The following is a 20,151-nucleotide window of genomic DNA, read 5'->3' as shown; positions in this document are numbered from 1 at the left end:
CTCTGCTCTGATGTAAAAAGCTTCATTTACTTTCAGGCTGAAGAACTAAGGCCAAATTCCAGATTTATAAGCCTGCCAATAAGTTATTTCTTAAAGCTAAATTTGTAGCATGGTCAGAGCTTTCACACATTTATTAATTCATCCATTCAGTCAATACCTATCCACTCAGTGATTAGTAGGGACAAGATTTGAGGACATTTCTGAGAACTGAGACCTAATGCCCACTGCTCAACTCCTTCATGCCATCCTGTGAAGCCTCCTTCCTCTGCCCTACCTGTATGCAATGACTTAAACCTAGTATTTATTTAGGTATAAATTGCTTCTGGTTGAAATGTCTTTCATCATTCTCTGTGGTTACTTAGATCTTCTGATCCTTCAATTCAATCTAATTATGCAAGGACACATTGAACTCTCCCTTCTCTAAACATCTGTGGTGCTCATGCTCAATTTCTAGCCACACAGTAGGTAACAGCAGCAGACAGTTGGTAAACAGTGTTGGCCCACTGTGTGATACTGACACAGAACATAAAAATAACACTGTTTTGTTTTTTTCCTTCAGGGCCATAAAACAGTCTTAGCTTCTTGGATTTCATTTCTCAGAATATATGGAACCCAAGCAATAGAGTGGGGGGTCAGTTTAATCTTTCTTCACCTTCCACGCTGAATCTGCAGAGGTGGGCTTGGCTTGGCCAGTCCCTTCCCACAGTGAGCCTACACATTTTGGAAATACCTGACCACCACTGCCATCTGTCAAGGAAGAGCATGGACTGCTGTACCCACTGGGCTGCTTATAGTGATATATACAAATGCATTAATCTGTGAGAGAAGCAGTCACAGCCACCTTCTAGAGAGATGTCTAACAAGTTGGAAAGCTGTCCCTCTTTCCTTCAGCATTGTTAATTCCTCAGTTCTAGATTTTTCAGTTACTTTTCCTTCAATCCATAGAACCAGTTTTATGAATTCTTAGGCAAATAAGCCTATGGATGCTTATTCCTAACAGGAACTAAATAGAACATTTTATATTATATTTCTGTGCTATCCCTCAGAGTACCTGGGATGGTGTAGGCAGCTCAGATCAGCACATGCATACTGAGGATATACTATATACTAGATGCTGAACTAGACACTTATTAGGTACTAGAGATACAATGACAAATAGAGCACCCTATTAACTGCTTGATAATTAAATAATTTTTCAATTGTAACAGAGGTAAAGAAAAGGTCACTCTGATATGAGAAAGCAAGTAGAAATGTCATCCATTTATATTAATAACCCAATTGATACATGCTCTACATAATAAAGAGCCAGTTCCAGCATGCACAAACATCTAATTACATTATTTCTATAAATATATCACATGTTGTATGGCACTTTTTAAAGAGGATGGGCAGGGTATGCAAAACAGATCATAACTACTCACATCTAATGCTGGCGTAGAAAGAAGAACATGGGTTGACTGGGCTACATCAGCAGCATGTAGGCTGTTATGATATGCCACATCAGCATGGTAATGGTCTTCTAAAGTCATCATGTAGGTAACAAAGGTGTCAGATGAAATTTTGAATGTCTTTAGGAGGTCTCTTTCCTATGCAGCAAAAAGGATTAGAAAATAAATAAGTGGATGTCCACAAATGAAGAAAAGCCAAATCAAAAAAGTAAACTGGGATGGAAAAAAATAATAAAGAGCATCTAATTGGATAACCAACATTCACTCCTGTTTACTCACCTGGAATATGGCATACATGATGCATGTTAGGGGCCTATTGTGTGAATATCCAGCCACATTGAAGATGTTAAGGCCCCATTTGTTCAGGTCTTCCAGCTCCTATCATCAAAATTAGAGAAATTTAGAAATAAGTACAGTTTTGTTTACATGCCTCATTATTTTTATTTATTCTGCGGACAGGGGTTGGCTAAATCTTTAGAGTATCTATTTAGAGTGTTCTGGTTGCATGAACATTTGAAAATGGAATGATCTGGGAAGCTAAGTATCCTCTTCATGCTGGTTAGAAGTTTCTGTATATATTTTTCAGAAAAGGGAGAATGTGTGTTTATTGATAAATTTTGATGCTGACCTCTAATTTTTTGCCATATGTCAGTCCTCAACCAATGTTGCTTTCAGAAGTAGGTGCAAGTGATTAGAGATCATTCTAGCCCCATTTCCCTGTCTCTCCCCTTCTCTGCTCACTGGTCCATGAGTAACAGCTGGAAAACAATCTCAGGGAAACTCCTCTGCCCTTTGACTATTATCACTGAGAGCCCTGTTAAGGAGACTTAGCTGCTAGAATGTGTGTAAGTCAACCCTGATTTAGTATAAAAGGTCATGAAGATGCTAGTGATCCATTACATCCTAGAGCTCCTGGGCCACAGAAAGACCTGAAAGAAACATCATTCCATCCTGTGTTGTAGGATTATTCCAAGATTATCTGATTAAAGGAGCAATTTATTCCATTATTAATTACTGCCCAGAGTAAGGGATCCAGGCTCTCCCCAGAGGCTTGGCCCAATGTGTAATCAACCTTCTAATGACATCTTTCAGACACACCCTCACTGAATGTTCATTTGTTCTCATTTCATATTCTCACAAGGCTGAAAGAACCTCAGCAGTCACCTTGCACAGCCTCCGAGAGGAGGTATGAATGTTTTCTGAGCCTTCCTCCACTACTAGGGTTTGGGCTCAAGGGTCAAGGCTGTCAGGTTCTCTCATTTCTTCTTCAGCTCTGCCAATCAGTGCAGATTTTCTCATTGGTCCTTGGCATACAGTCTCTGAAATATCCTCTGCGGTAATTCAGCCCTGCCTATTGCCCTCACCTTGGATTCTCCCAATATGTGTTCAACAGGATTCTCCATTCATGGGTTAATGGACCCAACTCAGGACAAAATATGGTCCTTTGGTATAGAAAAAGGGCCTTTAACTAGGTGTTCAACAATGGACAATGGGCTACATCAGCCTCATCATACTATTTAATAATAAAGCAAAAGCGATCACTGTTTTCTAGTAGGAGGTTTTAGACATCTGCCTGCTATAAAGCAGAGCTACATGAGCACACACCCAGCTCATACACACCTTGGCTAGATGATCTTCATTTTCTGTGTTGACTCCAAAGCGTGAGATACTTGTATTATTTAAGCTTGAACTATGCATCAGTTTTTTCACTCCGCTTATCTGTGTCATGAGCTGTTGCTTTTTCTTTTTCTCCCTGTCTTTCTGAGTGGGAGATGGAATCTCCACATCATTCTGCTTGTCTGCAACAACACAAAAATAGGTTTTCCAGTCCCTGTGTGCCAATGAGAACCCACTGCAATATTCAAAAACAACTTCTAACGGTCTATAATGGATGGCTCATCTTATGAAGGTCTGTCATAGCGTTATCTCACTTGATCTCCAGGACAATCCGGTGATACATGATTTTATTGCTAAAGCAGCAAACTGACGTCCAGAGGAGCTAAATAAGTTGTTCAAGAAGTGGCAGAGGTAGAACTCAATCTCATGTCTTCTGTTTGTAGGGTGATTTGGGACAATTACACTCATACATTTTCAAGGTGAGGCATCAATATTTATATGCAAATTTCTTATTAAAGTGAATAACTTGTATGTTTGTAAAAATAGAAAAGGTTCATGTAGCCAAGCCCAGGTTAATAAAAACAGGCTTTATGTTTTGCTCACTTTATTATGTGTGTAATTATTGTTTAATTTAAAAGATCCATATAACACTAGCTGGGTTCAGTTTAGATGAGTAGTATATATGTTAGAGAAATAAATGGCTTCTAATCTTCAAATGATGACTCTAAAGCCTTGGCTTATGACGATTTGAGGTTAAGAGGAAGACTGTAATTTAAGTTTTATTTCATGCCTTGTGTCTATGAATTCTGCTAGTAAATAATAACAATGCCTCTCATTCATAACAGGTGTTACATTTATTAATGTATTTGTGCTTATTAAATATTTATAATCATCTCATTTAATTTTTTAAAAAATTCTGCTACAACAAGATAAAAGGAGAGCTAGGGTTAGTGAGAAAAACATATCTACCTGCTCATAGAAGCTCTTTCTTCTATATCATGCTATTAAAAATATCAGCAAACAAATATTCTATTTCACTTCATAGGGAGATGAATGGATCCCGAGTCCTTCTGAAAAATGCATTAACTCTCTCAGGCCACAGGGATGACTGTGAATGCACTGAGGCAATCATTTATTGAGGTGCTCTACAGCTACTTCATAGAACTAAATGACACCCTGTGGCTGAAAGAGTTAATGCAGCTTTCAAAAGTTTCTACATTTATCTCTACTTGTTTCAGCGAAAATGAATCCAAAGACAACTTCTCTATTTGAAAATGACACATTTCCAGATGGCCTGCTGGGATCTAGATGATTTGTTTTCAACTCTTGCAGCTGATGGCATAGTCACACGTTCTCCCTGGAGACCTCTGCCTGCTCACAGAGCCCTGTGGACAACTCATCAAAGCAAAGTGAGCACAGTGAGGTGGAAGCAGCCATCCTGGACCCTTGGCATCTGGCTGTAGGGCTGGAGCAAGAGATTTCTCTACCCCTAGCATCTCAGTGCTGTCTCTGGGTGCCCCCAAGTTCCTAGATTCATCAGCCTATGACTCTGACTTAGGGAGGAATTTTAGTGGTCATCCCAGTTAGTTCAGGGGTTTCCAACCTAGTTCAGCATCAGAAGCACCCAGGGAACTTTTGAAAAATACAGATTTATGAGCCCCACCCAGTCCTACTGAATCAGTGTTTTTTAAAAATCCTCCCAAGTGACTTTGATGATCAGAGTCAGGTTTGGGAACCAATAATAATCCCACATGTTCACGTTCCAGATGAAGTCAGCAACTTTCCCAAGCTCCAAGGGCAATTCATTCAACAGATATTTATTTTGCAATCACTTTGTTCCAGACGCAGTGATTTAATAGCTTAGAACCCAGGCCTTCAGGTTCCCGTTAAAATCTCTTTCTGGTCTCTCAACCTTTAGCATAAAAACTATATATGACATTACTTTTGAAATTACTTTTCTCCCTGTCACTTCACTCCTAATAATGACTACTTTTGCTAAAATAAAAGGCCACAATAGCCCCTGTGCTTCCTAACCATCATTCTTCACCATTCTTCATGCCTGGTTAACGAAGCTGTTAGATTCTTCTGTGCCAATGCAAATATAAAACCTCTAGTGGGACTAGCAGCTTTTTCCCTTTGTTTAATTAAAGATTCCCTGCGACAGCGAGAAATTGAGCTGAACCACTACTGTGTCTGGAACATTACGATAAAGAAGAAAGCCATTATCCACAGAGAGTGCCGTTTTGACATTAATGGGTGTTTCCCTATGCAGGCATTGGAACAACTGATGGGTTTCCCTATTCTGAATTTCCTCTGCTAAATGCTTAGCCAGCCCCATGTGGAAATAACCTGAAACACACACTCAAAGAATCATACTACATGTTTTGTGAGTTCACATTTACAGAATGGTCAGACTACAGTGGGGAAAGAGTGGAACAGTAGCAAATAAATAAATAAATAAACAGATGCAAAAAACGTCATCAAAACTCTGATAATGGCGTCATTGGAGGTGCTTTTCTTGCTACCTTACAGCATTTAATCATGCAAAATTCCTGAGTTCTCTTCCCTGTGTCTTGGGAAGTCTATGTTCCAGCTTTGGAGACAGTAAGTCAGGGATTTAAAGGGGTGATTCTTCTCTGTTTGAAAAAATATTAACTAACTTGTAATATCACATCTAAATATCTTGCTTTAATCTGTGTTCCCTCCCCCTGGGTCCTTTACTTCCTTCTGTACCAGCAATCCAAGCCCATTATCCTGTATGAGCATCACAGAGTGCCTGCACTGATGGTCTCTTGCCTGCATGTCAGCCTGTCCATCTGGATGCCATCCTTTTAAATGGAAACAACACAGGTTTCACACATTCCCTGCAGTGAGGGATTTCCTTTCTTTCTGGATGACACATTTTAACTTTCAATGACTCTTATTGAGGTACTGCTCTTCAAGTTTAACTGAAATCAATAAGGTCTTCCCATTTTGTGCTCTTGGAGATGGTTGCTGTGCTCTGACAAGAGGCTCTTATATTACTGGAAGCTGTTAACAAACACATTTTTAAGTCCAACAATCCTGATTCTAAAGACTTTTCTCCATAGATTACATCTATTACTGAAGGGCGATTTTCTTCTGACAGCCTAATAACCTTTCCTAGTTAAAGAAGTGACAGGTATTTTGATCTAGGAGTCAAGAGAGTGAAGTCATAGTTCTGGCTCAGGAACATTTTAGCCAAGTAATCTTGGTAAAGTTACATACCCTTCTGGGCCTCAGTTTTCTTTCTTGGAAAATGAGGGAACTGGAGGAGGCCATTAAGGTCCCTTTCAGATCTGACATTTTGTGAAGAAGCCTTCATGGCCCTCCAGGAATACTCGCCATCCTCACAAGACAGGACGTAGAGTTCCATGTCCTGCATTTGCAGTTTGGAAACAAGCTTTGTTTGTTTGCTTTTTAAGATTATCAAATTGTAAGCCTACAGGCTATTCCAGAAAATCCAGGTTGCCAGGTATGTCTTAGCAAGACTGATAAACTCCATCCATACAGAAAGTTAGAGCTGGAATGGACAGAGGGTGTCATCTACTCCAGTGTTCCCATTTTACAGTTGAAGTAGCTGATGAATCTTTTGTTTATATGATGGATTTTTTTTCTCCCTAAATTTTCTCAAGAAGATAATCTGTCTGTCTAGTCTGTTTGATCAGGTCTACCTTGTGTGTGCACATGCATGTGCATGCAAATGCACACACACAAACACACACTCAGGCTCACCACCCTTCTAATGTTGAGTGTGTAAGGACTGAGGTTCTAACAACCTACCTCAAACCACTTGTTGTTGATAATTTAATTTTTTTTTGAATAATGAGAAGCCAAACAATGGTTTTCCTCAAGAGATATGCCTCCATAGCAAATGGAATATTCAACAGAGTTGACAGTTACCCGTTCTTGAGATGCAAAGTGTTGAGACTGAGAACTCATTTTTATTATCTTCTCAGCCTCCTCACTTGATAGCCTTTGATGCTAAAATAAGAATAATTGGTATACTAAACTATTCTCATGGTCCTTGGCAAGCAGATAGTGAAAGAGGCTACAAGCCAAGAGGACTGCTTAGGTACAACCTTGGATGATGAAGGGCTCAGAGACTTCCTGCAGCTTTACTCCAGTGGTCAGAGTCTCTTCTGAGACGACAGACAAGCCCTGATATCTTAACATGCAATGTTTATGAAAACAAAAATGAGTTCTTGCACTTATTGATTTTATTCTTCTTTCCCACAGTCATTAACCTGAGACTGTCCCTAAAACAGTCCCTAGCTTATGAAAAATAATTGGGTGATGCACAGATGGACAGGAGAAGATGTCTGCCTTCAAAAGACTAAAGGGGGATAATGGAGAAGAAAAGGATCAGTACACAACATTTCTGTTCAATTAGATTCTAGCTCCTCTTGGAGCTAGGATGTATGAAAAAAATGTCTTTGTTCTCTGACAAAGGTCGCCACAACTGCCGCTGGAGAAAACCAGGTGCTGCAGACACCCACATACTGGAAACAGTTGGAAAGGCACTTGTCAATCATGCCAATGCCCACTGGCCACAGAGTAGCACCATGAGCTTTCCACTAGGCTGATCAAAGATTGATCTGCTGATAGCAGGAACTGCTTTGGTATTAGAGAAATAGAATTGATTTTTTTTAATAAAACTAGAAGAGGTATGTGTTTCCATAAGACATCGAAGCAAATGCTCATTGATTTAAGGATATGCAGCAACACCAAAAAGAAGGGAGGTGTAATGTTCAGCTGTAAGAATAGGTCATTTCCCTGGAAAGTGGAGTTCTGCTAAATAAGCATAATTCAGTGGTAATTGAAAGCCAACAGAATCAGAGTCTAAAGGCTACCCATTCACTCTGAAGTTCAGATTTGCAGGTTCTTCAGGCCTTATTCAAGAAAAATACACAACAGAATGGCTTTAAACATGAGATCAGAAATTCCTAGTAATCAAACAGGATGCATGACAGTACTTGAGAGGCACTGATGCAAACCTTTCCTGTCAGTGACATGTGTTAAAGACTAGCAATGTGAAAGCAGAGATTGATAGGTAAGTATCAAATTAGGAAGATAATGATGCTGCTTGCAGAAGCCTAACTCCTTCAGAGAGGTGGAGATTCTTTCTGCCCTCCCCCCATGTATCGTTAAGAAATACCTTAGCAAAACAACAGTCGAATTATTTCCAAAGCTTATTATCATGGGTCAAATCACCATACAGTTCTCCAGCCATCTCTCGCAAAGCATCTAAAAGGAAACCTTTTGCTCAAAGCCCAGTTACTGGAAGAATTTAAAGAATACCATGTCAGAGGAGCCAATTGGAGTTGTCCCTAAGGCTTGGATGATTGGAACCTCCATCACCTCCCCCTTCAGAGGTCTTGACAGAGATAGAAGTGGGTGGGTAGATAAGGAGTGACCTGAGGTCTATATAAATTTAATTAGCCCATAATAAACTTCTCTCTTTGATGGGTATTTTCATTCATTTTTTTCACAACACCTTATAGCTTTTTTTTTTTTTTACATTAAAGATTGTCTTTAGTTCTTATTTTAAATGGATTTGTTTTTCTGTCACTTAACCCCATTCCAAACTCGCAGAGTGATGTTCCTGACAGGTTGCAGAAATTAATATTAAAAAAAAATCTCAGTTATGGAATAAGTTTCCCAGTGAATATCTTACCTAAGAAAGTATTTGAAATGTATTCAGACACCTGGTTCCCCGATCGGCTCATTTCTGAAAGGTGTGTCAGCTCCCGGTTCAGCATTCTTTTGAACTGTTTATAAAGAACAAAAACGTATTAACCACCTAAAAAATAGCAGATTATCATTTTAGATGTTTCCAACTTTATTACGAACCAAGAGACCGAGTGAGCAGACATCATTAGATAAATGATACTGTTTCTACAAAATACAATAATGTGAAATTATTCCAACGTCACCTTAGGGAAAAAAAGGTTTTCTTAAGATTTCTTAGAATTAACATCTGATTTCTTTTGAAGATGCAAACATAGGAAAAGGAATTTTAACAGAGGTCAAGATCATTCACTTAAAAATGTAACCACATTTTAAAATACGTTTATTGGAAATTAACTCTGAAATATAATTTGAGTTAATAACCTATACAGTGAGAGGTGATTAAATGTGAAAAGTTTAAGGGAAAACAAAAGAAAAGATAAGCATCCTTTAAAAATAGACGTGTAAAAAGAATAGGGTTAAAATACAACACAGTCTATTTAAATACAATGTAATATAACATGCCCCTATTTCACCATAAGCAGCCTCTGTGGGCTAAGTGATAACACAATTAAATCATTACAGAGGTTTTCTACTTCACAGAAAACATACACATGGAAATGTTTCACATTCTATCAAAGACACATAATGGAATCAAATTAACCCACCTTGATGTAACCCCAAGATACAGATAACAAATAGTTTGCCTCAGGCATTTTGGAATGCACTCCTTGCCACAATCCACAAATCCCTTTGAAAGAATTCACAGTTCTGAGAGAGCAGTCCCAAAAGGATCAGGAAAGCCTTGCAGATTCAGTGGTAAAATAATCAAAACTTATGATAGACAAAGCCTCCAAAATTTAGGACATTTTCTAATCCAAACAAAGCCCATCTTCGCACTCCATTCTTGCAAGAAGCCTATGTTCCCTGCTTCTTCTCTGGCAGAGAGAGTAATGAAATCAGGACGTGCACGAAGGAGCAAAAGCCTGTCCAAATGCATTCAGCTGGCTGGTTTGCAGCACTTATGAATTATGAATAGTCCTGGTGGCCGAAGGGGTTTCCACTCTAGATTAGTCCTGCTCAGCTGAACTCTGCAAGGAAGGAGCAATTCTTCTTTCCCGAGGGGGTGCCAGACTAGGAAACACAGCCATCTTTTTAAAAGGAGAAGATTAAAATGGAGGAAGCCCCATGAATATTTAAGGCAATCCGAAGTCGGTACCCTCCCCCATTTCATCTAGGTGTTCTTCACCCTCTCTCCACTGCGGAGACCAGGACACTGCAGACGCAGCCTCCGTACAGAGCTCAGCCGCTCTAAGGGTTTTGAAGTGATGGTTTGTTTGATTAATGTACTTTTCGAACATTAAAAAAAAACAACATTGAAAAAGCGAGAACTGTGGCTCTTTTCAAACTAGGCTTTCAGTATACAAGACTATTTTTTAAGCTAGCTTTTGGGGAGATTTTTTGCACACCAACTGCGTGCCAGTGCATTTAGACTTCTTTCACAATGAAACGAATGGGAATAGAATTAATGGATTTCGTTTTAAAAGTACTTCGTATGCAGAATGTAATTTTCTGCCCTCCATCAGCTCATTAATATGCACATGAGACTGCATTCGACAAATGAATTAAACACATCTAACCTTTCCATCTAGGATCTGGAGTGAGTTAGGAAATACAAGCTATCGTTTGCTGCATGAATGGAGAATTATTCGGGGTTATGAAAGACTGTGCTGTTTTGGTATTTCAGTGTTACATCTTCTAATTCATGCTAGAAATATTTAAGAATTAAATTAATTTTTATTTTGTTTTTGCAATCTGGAGCATGCTGAGGAAGTCTTTCCTATAGTCTCTCTCTCTCTCTCTCTCTCTCTCTTTCTCTCTCTTTCACCTTGTCAGCTTTAGAAAGATCACAAGCAAGAAGAGAGTCTGAGACTAGAGCCCTGCAGTGGGATTCCCTACCCAGGCCCATCCCACTCCTCTCCTTCTCCCTCCTCCATTACCCCACCCCTGGACTCCCAGGAGTTCAAGTACAGCACGTTAAAGAAATAGCGAAGCACCATGGCAACAGTCTCCGCACGCAATTGGCTCTCTTTCCTGTGAGGCACTCCCCTTTCAAATCAGCATCCTGCACAGACAATGGCTTCACTTCAGGCGTCCAGGCCCCCTTCATGCCACTGCCTGTGCCCAGGAGACTAGGCCTTTTGAGGTGAAGCCAATGCAAGTCAGCAAGACAGCAATTGCTGTCCTTTGGCTCACTGCTCTATGCATTGTCCTCAAAGAGGCATGCACAATCACCCTCTTTCTGGGGAACCCTGCTGGTGTACGTGTGGGTCTTCCCACGATATAATATGTTAGTAACAGTCACCAGAAATCTCTGAATTAATCGTCTCAGCTAGTGTGTTTTACTTATCGAACTGCTCTGCAATTTGAACTCCAGGTGAATCATGCAAGTTCTAAGTTGTTTATTTTTTTAAGACAAAACTGCTGTCATAATAACCTCTCATTTTCAGTTCTCAAAAGACAGACACTTACACTAAAGACTTAGAAGCTGAAAAAGACAGGTTTCTGTGCTCTGATGGATCAGCTGAATTTTGGCAAAGAAGCAAACTTTACTCGGAGCATTACAAAAAAATGTCTTGTAGAAAGCATAGAGACAGATGGTTTTTTTAATTATGTCTCCACACTAAACTTAGCCAAATGTAACATTCAAGCAATCATCCTCATTTTGGTTCCTTTGGTCTCTTGGAAATACTTAGGAAGATTTTGGAGTCAATCAGGTTTGTACTAGTTGAATAATGTCATTTCATCTCTTGTATTTGGTAAATATTTACTGAACCCCAAAATGTGCCAAGCAATGCATTAAGGATATAGCAGTAAAAAAACAAAAACAAAAAACTCCCCCAAACAAACAAAAACACTTTTCATGCTTTTAATAAGCTTTCATGCTAATAGAAATAGTCAGATACATTAGGGCATGTTCGTTAACCACAACAGTTACTAACTGTCTGCTGACCGGGGCCAACTCTTTATTAGCTGTATTGACCCTTCAGCTCAGAATATAGGAGCAGCTAGAAATTCAATCATAAAAGACTAGGAAAGACTTTCCTTCTTACTTTTTTTCTATCACCTCCTATTGCCACAGGATCCTGTTGGTATACATTGTCAATCAGTCCCAACGTGGGCACAGGGAGGTGGCTCTAAGCTACAGGGCTGAGAACAAAGCAAACTCCTCACCTTTCCCGCAGAGCTCACAGATGGGTTAGTGAACTCATGTACGTAGTTAACAGCTGAAAACCACCTCTCTCCTTCTCATGCCTAAATTAGTTCTCCTATGAGCCTTTTGCTAACGGCATGACAATGCCACCAAAACCCAAAGTCATTTTAAGGCAACCATAAAACACACAACATGATGAAGTATGCAGATGGAGGTCACTCAGTGTCAGAAACTGACCCAGTCCTTTAAATGTTGCTTAGCAACAGCCTTTGGTTTTCCTCCTCCATAAGGGAGGGTCCAACCACATTGACTAAGGCAATCACTGCTCTCATCATAAAACATTTATGAAGGGCCCACTTATATTGGGCTCTGTATAAACTAAGCAAGGCAGACATGGCCTTGGAGGAGCAGACAGGGGGTATCTTTTACATTCTAGTAATGCAGAATCCAATTAGTATGATTAGTGCTGGCCTGTGTGATGAGACATGTCACAGAATGGAATAGGTTGTGTTTGAGGTTAAGGCCACGGAGACAGTGGGAAAGCTTGGCTTAGTGGGGTTTTCAGTGTCTGATTCCCATATGGGAGTTGCTTCTGTTGAACCAGAGGTAGCTACGATGTAGTAGATGAATCTAGACTTTCATTCTCAGCTCTCGATACCAGGTAACAGTCTGGTGAAGTCACCTTAGCTCTCATATGCAAAATGAGAGTGATGCATGATTTTAGGATCTCAGCCCAAACCTGTCAAGATTCTATGATAAATTTTGTGGCAGCCTCCTACAGTCTGGACATATTATTTACCGGCAACCAAAATTTCCCAGAAAACAAAACTCTCTTAACACTACAGAGAAAAACAACCCAAATCGGAAATGCTTCAGTCCAAAAGAATAGGTCACCAACAAAGGAAGAGAAGTGGTTATCATCCCTCCAGAGTTTTATATTCTAAGACCCTTGGAGTCTCCCTGTCTCCTTATCAAGTTGGGTATTCAGTCCAGATAAGAAAATTAAACAGCTCCTGAGGTTAACTGTGGCCCCAGGAGTTACAGGATTGAAAGGGAATAGACATTATTTACTTTATCAAATGCAGTAGAGAAATCCACAAACAGGAGCACACTATTTTAAAGATAAATGTGTCTCTACAACCTAAGGTACACATATCCTATTTTTCTGTTAAGAAGCTGCCTTCACAAGAAAACCCTGTTAGAGTTTACCTAGAAATAATGTCCCCAGAGGAAATGGCCAAAGCCCCTTTTCAACACAGACAAGCAAAGTTTGTGAATGAACCCTTAGTAATACAAATTCCTCCAATGCTTCCTTAAGCTTATGCCCAACACTAGATTCATGAACGCGGCCAGAAGTTAGTTATTTTCTGAAAAGGGAAAAAGATATCATTCTCTACTTAAATAATTCGATATTGTTTGCCTAGCATATATCTTCTCTATAAAATCATATGTGGACTTTTTTGAATAGGCTACCTTTAATAGTGGGAAGTTACTTAAAATATATAGAATAGCAAAAGCTGAAATTGAATATAAACATTTTGTTTTATGGCTTCAATTTTTCTTTGGCTTCAATGCTACATACAGAGAATATTTTCTTCTGAGCCAATTTCTCCTGAAGGGATGGAACACTTCATCATTTTTCTATATTTCTCAACAGAGGACTAGTTTGGGCTTTGTGCAAAGATCCACAGTAAAGCTAGAAACTCTCTTGAAAAGTTCGTGTTAAATCAAGCACACAGGAAGGCTGGACTAGAATGATCTCAGAAATTCATCCTGGTTCTAAAACTTGGTGATTCTATCTTTCTAAGAATAAAACCGTCTAGAAGAGTAATAATACAAGGGACTAGTATCAAGCACATAAAAGACCTACTTTAAAGACTAATCTGGGCTTGTTAGGGGGTGACCTGGAAATCACTTAAGAGTGAATCTTTAGTGATCAAAAATATTCTTCAGCCTATCAAAGGCTAGATAAAGCAGGCACTTTCCTCTCATTGATAACCTTAAGATGAAGTAAGCAGATGAAAACTGCAGATGAAAAAAAGGTGCCCCTGAGAGGAAGACAGCCTCAGGAGTCACCCTTGTGGGTGGCCGTCTGCGCAGAAGCCCATCTGTGAGACAGGCGCCTTATTGTGTGAGATCTTCCTGTTTTTGCAGTATGAAACAACCGCCAAAGTCATTAAAGTCACAATGACTTTATTAGGGACTAAATTTTGACTCAGATTTTACACTTTGTTAGTCATAACTTAATAAGAATTCCCGGGCATAAGAAAAAGTGAAGGGGCTGAAAACTCTGCCTGGAATCACAGAATGCTGTAGTGGTAGAAGGAAGTTGAAACTGCAGTGGCTGGCCCAGTTTAGTGAGAAATGGAAGTAAGGCAAGCTCGTCTCTTAGTTCTGGCACTCACCTGATGTGTGATCTTGGGTAAGATGAATGACCTTCTTGGGGCCCAGTTTCTGTGGTTGTAAAATGGCAAACTTATCAGGTTCTTTCTCATTTTGAAAAAATTGCTTCTTCCATATACCTAATTTTACATATGAAGTAACGAAGAACCAAAGAAGTGAAGGACTCGAATTCCTAAACACCTAAACTTTCCTTTGCAAAATCTGATTTAAACAACAACAGTGGGAATATAGTGAACTTTTTCTAAACCCCTTTATCACACTCACAATTCCCACAATTCGTAATATTTCAGGTTATCTGACAATGCATCTCATCTCCTGTCTCCTTTTTGTCTTTCCCTATGAACTCTACCATCTATTTGAAACTTGATGTCCAATTTCTTTAATGACATATTTGTCTTATTTGAGAGGCAAATGAAATTGAACTGAGTTGGTAATGGGGTTAAGAAAGGAATAACTTGCCATTGTCCATTAATATCTACTTAACTGGAGACTATATAGTTCCATGATGGGGCATTGTAGCAGAAAAGTTCTGCTCTATTACTGGAGAAAAACCCCTGGTGCTCCAAGGAATATAGTTAAGTCGTTCTAACTGTCCATGTGCCAGATCAGAAAGAAATGCATCGAAACGTATTAGAATTGAGTGATTCTCTTCTTAACTGTCCAGTGATGTAATAATCCGCAATAAATATGTAATGAAAAACAATCATGGACATCTCTACCATAATTCTGTAACAAAACATTGGCATTTATGATGAAGCTAAAAGAGAGTAAATTCCGTTTGCTGGTTAGAGGACTAGTATCTGTTCAAGAGACATTTTAGAAGTCAACGTAGGGACAAACCATTAGTGCTTTCATAGAGAGAACTGAAAAAAAATCAAAAGAATTTAAATATAACTTTGAATATAACTTCCCTACAACTTGATACTAGGTCTTGAACAGTTCTCAAAATTATTACCATCTTTGTTTCTTCTTACCCAACTGTCTATCTATACTCTTTGCTGCTGTCTCTTTTTCTCAGAATTTCTGGAAACTTTTCAAGAGGAGATATGGCACACATTATTGGGATGCTAAAAAAATGGATTTTACCTAGACCCAAAGTAATCCCCATAAAAATATTTAGAGAAATTTCTCATGAACTAACATTCCCCTAACTCTGAGAGTTGCTGCAGTGACACAATTTAATAGACAAAAGACACTATATTTATACCCAAAGACATATTTTCACTATGCATTTTTAACTATATGTACATATATATGTATATATATGTATAAGCTATGATTTATAAATATAGTGCGTTAGTATATATATGTTTTCACATATGTAGGGTTTCTAGATTTAGTAAATAAAAATTCAGGATACCCAGTTAAATTTAAATTTCAGATAAACAACAAATGTTTCTTTTTAGTATAAATGTGTCCCAGATATTACATGTCCTAAATATCCCTTAAAGAGACTGGATTTCAAAGTCATATACTCATAATGTGTAAGGTTTAGAGGTACTGTATATTTTTAGATAATTTAAAATATTCAAACTTGTTCTTTTTGACAGAAGTCTTTCCTTCTGATGAAAAACACCTGCAACTGTTACTGAAGCTTCACAGTTTCATTTTATGTACCTGACCTTTCCCTTTTAATATGGTTGTTAATAGTGACAGACCCCCAAAAAGGTACTATGACAGACTGAGGATGCTGGCCTGATAATTACACACAGCAGAGGCTTTATTTTTCTACAGATGACAAAAATCACAGTAGCAATGAGAAAAATCAAGGAATCAAGGTAAACTATTTAGTTACTCTTTTGTTTTTCCATTTAAGCCTTCTACAACTTTTTCTGTGCACGATGGCTAATATTTAACCTCAAGCTTCTAAAGCCAGTTCCAGGGCCATGGGACGTTAATGCGATTCCAAAGCAGAAGACTAAGGTTTCTTTTGAACGATTTCATAGCCAGAGGTTCTACAACTTGTTACATTTTTAAAATTAGAAATCTTATCATGGATCAGACCCACAGTCCTTTCAGTTTAGTGTCCTCTCCTGACCAGCGGAAAACACGACCTATGCTTCAAGGCCTTCATATTTAACTTGAAAACAATGTCACAGAACAGGAAAATCATCCCCCAAACATTCTACGTTCTTTTCATAACCCCATAAAAATTGGTCATGATTCTCTTTAAGAACTGATTTCCAATTGTATCCTATAACATCTCCTGGGTTGCATTAAAATCCTGCCTTATTAAAATTTCCAACATTTTTGCAGCCATAAAAATCTACCATAGCTGATTTTTGAGATTACTACTATACCTCTTTTATACCTCATTATGCAGCATATCTTGTGTTTAATATTAATTATATTGATTTCAGCTAGCAACTTTCACATACCCTTTGAGATAAAAGACAATGGGATGCTTCAAAACCTCCCCTGGGAAGTGCTGCTTCTGGATTAGCAGTTTCCCAGGGTTGGGATAGCCCCTTAGTCTGGAAATGTTCAAGATCAACTCTAGGGACCATCAACTAAATAAAGAAAATCCCTGGGTTACATAGAAATATTATTTTCTTCCCTGAATAAATATATGTTATCTGTTGGTATTTTGGTAATCCCTACACTAGAATACGTCCTTGCAAATTGAGAAGAATCTACCATAGGTTAGAGATTTGAACATATTTTTAAATCATATAGGATGAATACAGTAGTCTTAAGTAATTTTATCCTCAAAAAAGACAGTTATACTTGTTTTGCATTTTGTTTTTCCTATTATTAGCTACCAAAGTTTAGAAGAGGTGGATGGATGCTTTGCAGAACAGTGCACCCCCAGATGTACAGGTTTGTTGGGTGCATGAAACTACTTATAAAAGTAGTTTCAGAGTTAGATGCATAGGTTATACATGAAGTAGAAGGGGTTCTGACTACAGGATGGCCTTACTGGTGGGGTCTAACAGCATAAATAAGACTCTAACAGCAGACCCAACATCATAATAACATGACATAGTATCAGCTGAGTATACAACTGGGTCTGAAAATAAAGTCCTGTATTGTAACTTAGACTGAGAAACTTGGCAAGTTGTTGAGTTTCTTGGAGACTAAGTTTTTCTATCTTTAAAATGGGAAGGTTAGAAACAATATATATACAGTGGTTGGTAAGGTGTCTGAGACTGTTGTAGAATTTGTACTTAAAACTGTGTTTTTCTCTAAATTTTCAAAGAATCTGAGCTCTTGGCACCTTTTTCACTTGGTTTGCATCTGGGTGGAGGTTTTCATTGGCTCTTTAGCACCTAAACTCTTTTCTTTTCATTGTTGACAAGAAATTAACTAGAGAATTCCCCTGATATGCTGCTGCAGGTGTGATGCAGTGCTATGTCATATAGATTACGTGACACGAGTTACTCATAGAAGTTCTGGCTCGCTGGTTGACATTTAGATTATTCATCAGTCTAAGGAGTGTAAACCAGAATTGCCAGAAAGATAGATGAAACCTGTGAGATAAAGCCGTAACTCAAAATGGCCTTGTGTTAAAGCCATACCTTTAAAAAGTTTATTTTGGAGATGTCCAGCTGTTTCAAATCTAGCCTTTCATGATTTCATAACTTAGCCAATTTCCTCAAATTAAGAGACTTCAGAACTCTTTATGTATTAACCAGAAGCCATGAATGGCCACAGATTGCCTGACATAAGGACAACTGTACCAAGTATGCATTTTACTCAGATTTCCACAGTTCAGGTCAATCTAGCAGCATATCTGAATTAACTGAATATGTGGCCAAGGTGGGGATGAGAGGAGTATCAGCAATATGTCAGGAATGAAAAATACAACCAAACAATGGCATAATGACTAAGCTCCTATGCCCCAGACACAACAGATAAGGCAAATGGCTGAGTTTTAGACACAACATGTATTCACAGATATGCTCCCAGCTGAGTGTGCAGTGGCTATTGTCAGTCTCTGTAGAGCTTAGATTCTTGTCCACAGGATGCAGACTTTTCAAGAGAAAGGTAAGCTGAATACCCCAATGTCGAACCAAACAACAACAAAAATGTGCTTCATATTTCTGCTCACAAGGAAAGAACATTTGTCCCCAAGACTTCATTCTCTGTTATCTGATTGCATTTGGGGAAGGCTCTGGTGCAAGCTTTTGCTGCTTCTGAGGGTACTTTGAAGAGCCACTCTGAACCAGATGGGAATTTCTCATCAAAGCTAACAATTAGAAAAACTAGAATTGGTCATGGGAAGCACCTATGTGTAGCATGGTACAGTACAACAGGAAACAGGATTCTTGGGTTCTAATAGATTTGCCACTAACAATATAGTTGGTCCTCAATAAATTAACTTTCAGAGCCATCATGCACATGATCCAACAAATATCTATTTGAATGCCTAGAGCTATTCTAAACGCCAGAACTACAATAATGAACAAGGTAGACACAATTCATGTCACCAATAACCTTACAGTCAAAGGGAGGAGATTAGTAAAAACCAAGTTCTACAACAAAAACAACAAAAAAAGTCAAAAATCATAAATTGTGACAGCAAATTGTAAAACAAATAAGCTACTGACTTAGGGTAATTAGAGAAGACCTCTCCAAAGAGATAACATCTAAGCTGAGGTCTGAAAAATAAGAAGGTCGAGCTCTAGCTTCAAAATTCTATGATTATATGTTTTGTTGCCAAGTCATAGAAGAATATAATAAATTACCCTGTGGATTTCCTTTTAATTATTATTATTTTTAAAACGTTTATTGGTGTGCAAAATACACACAAAATAGTGTACAAAATGACCATACTTATTTAACAAGCACTCAGGTGGGAAAGGAGAATATTACCGGCAAAAAAGTCCATTTTGCTCTCTTCCAATCATTAACCACTGCATTTCAAAGGTAACATCCTGATAAAAAATATTAGTTTTTCCTGCTGTTGTTCTTTTATAAAAATGTAAACATACATCCTATTAATCTTTTGGTTTTCCTTTTAATTATTATTTTTAAGTCATTTGACTTTGAAGCCAAGAGAACAGATTTGATTCTAAGCATCATGATTTAGTGGCTGAGGGTCTTGGACACAGCTTGCAGCTTGGTTTCACATTGAATATGGAGATATAATAATACTTTCCTCTTGGTGAGCATCAGATGAGATAACATAGGTGAGAGTGCTGTGTGTGGAGCAAAGGGCTCTTCAGATAGGTTTCCTTACCATGCTATCTTGGATCTGGCAACACAAAAATAACAAACAGCTACACACTTAAAGAGAGTGGCCCTTTATGTAATGCTCTATCTTGGTACCGCAGGAAGCTTTGAGAGCAAATAAGCTGTAAGTGAAGAAATGGGCCTTAAAAATCTCTACACTGTCCCATAATTAATGTTCCCTCAGGCAGTACCAGAGTCCTTGGGAAAGTGCAGTCCTGGCTCATGTAGTTAGATTTGAAAAGTGTTCAAAGAAGAAAAATCTCTCCTGAATTATTTCTTACCAGTATCTCCTGCTTCTTCATTACCTTTACCAAAAAGCTAATTTTTTACTCATTTTAACTCAATATATTTATCTTACTTTCAAAAAAAGAGAATCCAGTCTTGCCCAGGGGTTCATGTTTTTGTTTGTTTATTTTGGCAAAGTTCTCCTATTTTAGGATTTATCAAGGGCCCTGAAAAGCCTTTTTTTGAAAAGCAATCTATGACCTTTCTCAGTTAGAAATTTTACTATTTTACTATGCAGCATTCAACAATGACCTTACCTTA

The 20,151-nt window shown here is 38.4% G+C and overlaps 1 protein-coding gene across 3 annotated transcripts in view; it reads right to left on the bottom strand.

The window, feature by feature from the left end:
* Positions 1-20,151, bottom strand: part of PDE4B (phosphodiesterase 4B) — a 42,688-nt gene that overhangs the window by 9,247 nt on the left and 13,290 nt on the right. For all 3 annotated transcript variants that reach the window (XM_082613095.1, XM_082613094.1, XM_082613093.1), the window contains 4 exons: positions 8,761-8,854; positions 3,069-3,247; positions 1,728-1,826; positions 1,422-1,586 (listed from right to left, as the gene is read on the bottom strand). In XM_082613095.1, coding sequence (XP_082469221.1) covers positions 1,422-1,586; positions 1,728-1,826; positions 3,069-3,247; positions 8,761-8,854 — 537 coding nt within the window. The remainder of the gene's footprint in view (positions 1-1,421; positions 1,587-1,727; positions 1,827-3,068; positions 3,248-8,760; positions 8,855-20,151) is intronic.

Source organism: Mesoplodon mirus, assembly GCF_964341445.2.
Source record: "Mesoplodon mirus genome assembly, chromosome: 3".
Taxonomy (NCBI): Eukaryota; Metazoa; Chordata; class Mammalia; order Artiodactyla; family Ziphiidae; genus Mesoplodon; species Mesoplodon mirus.
This window is presented reverse-complemented; position numbering and strand designations above follow the sequence as displayed.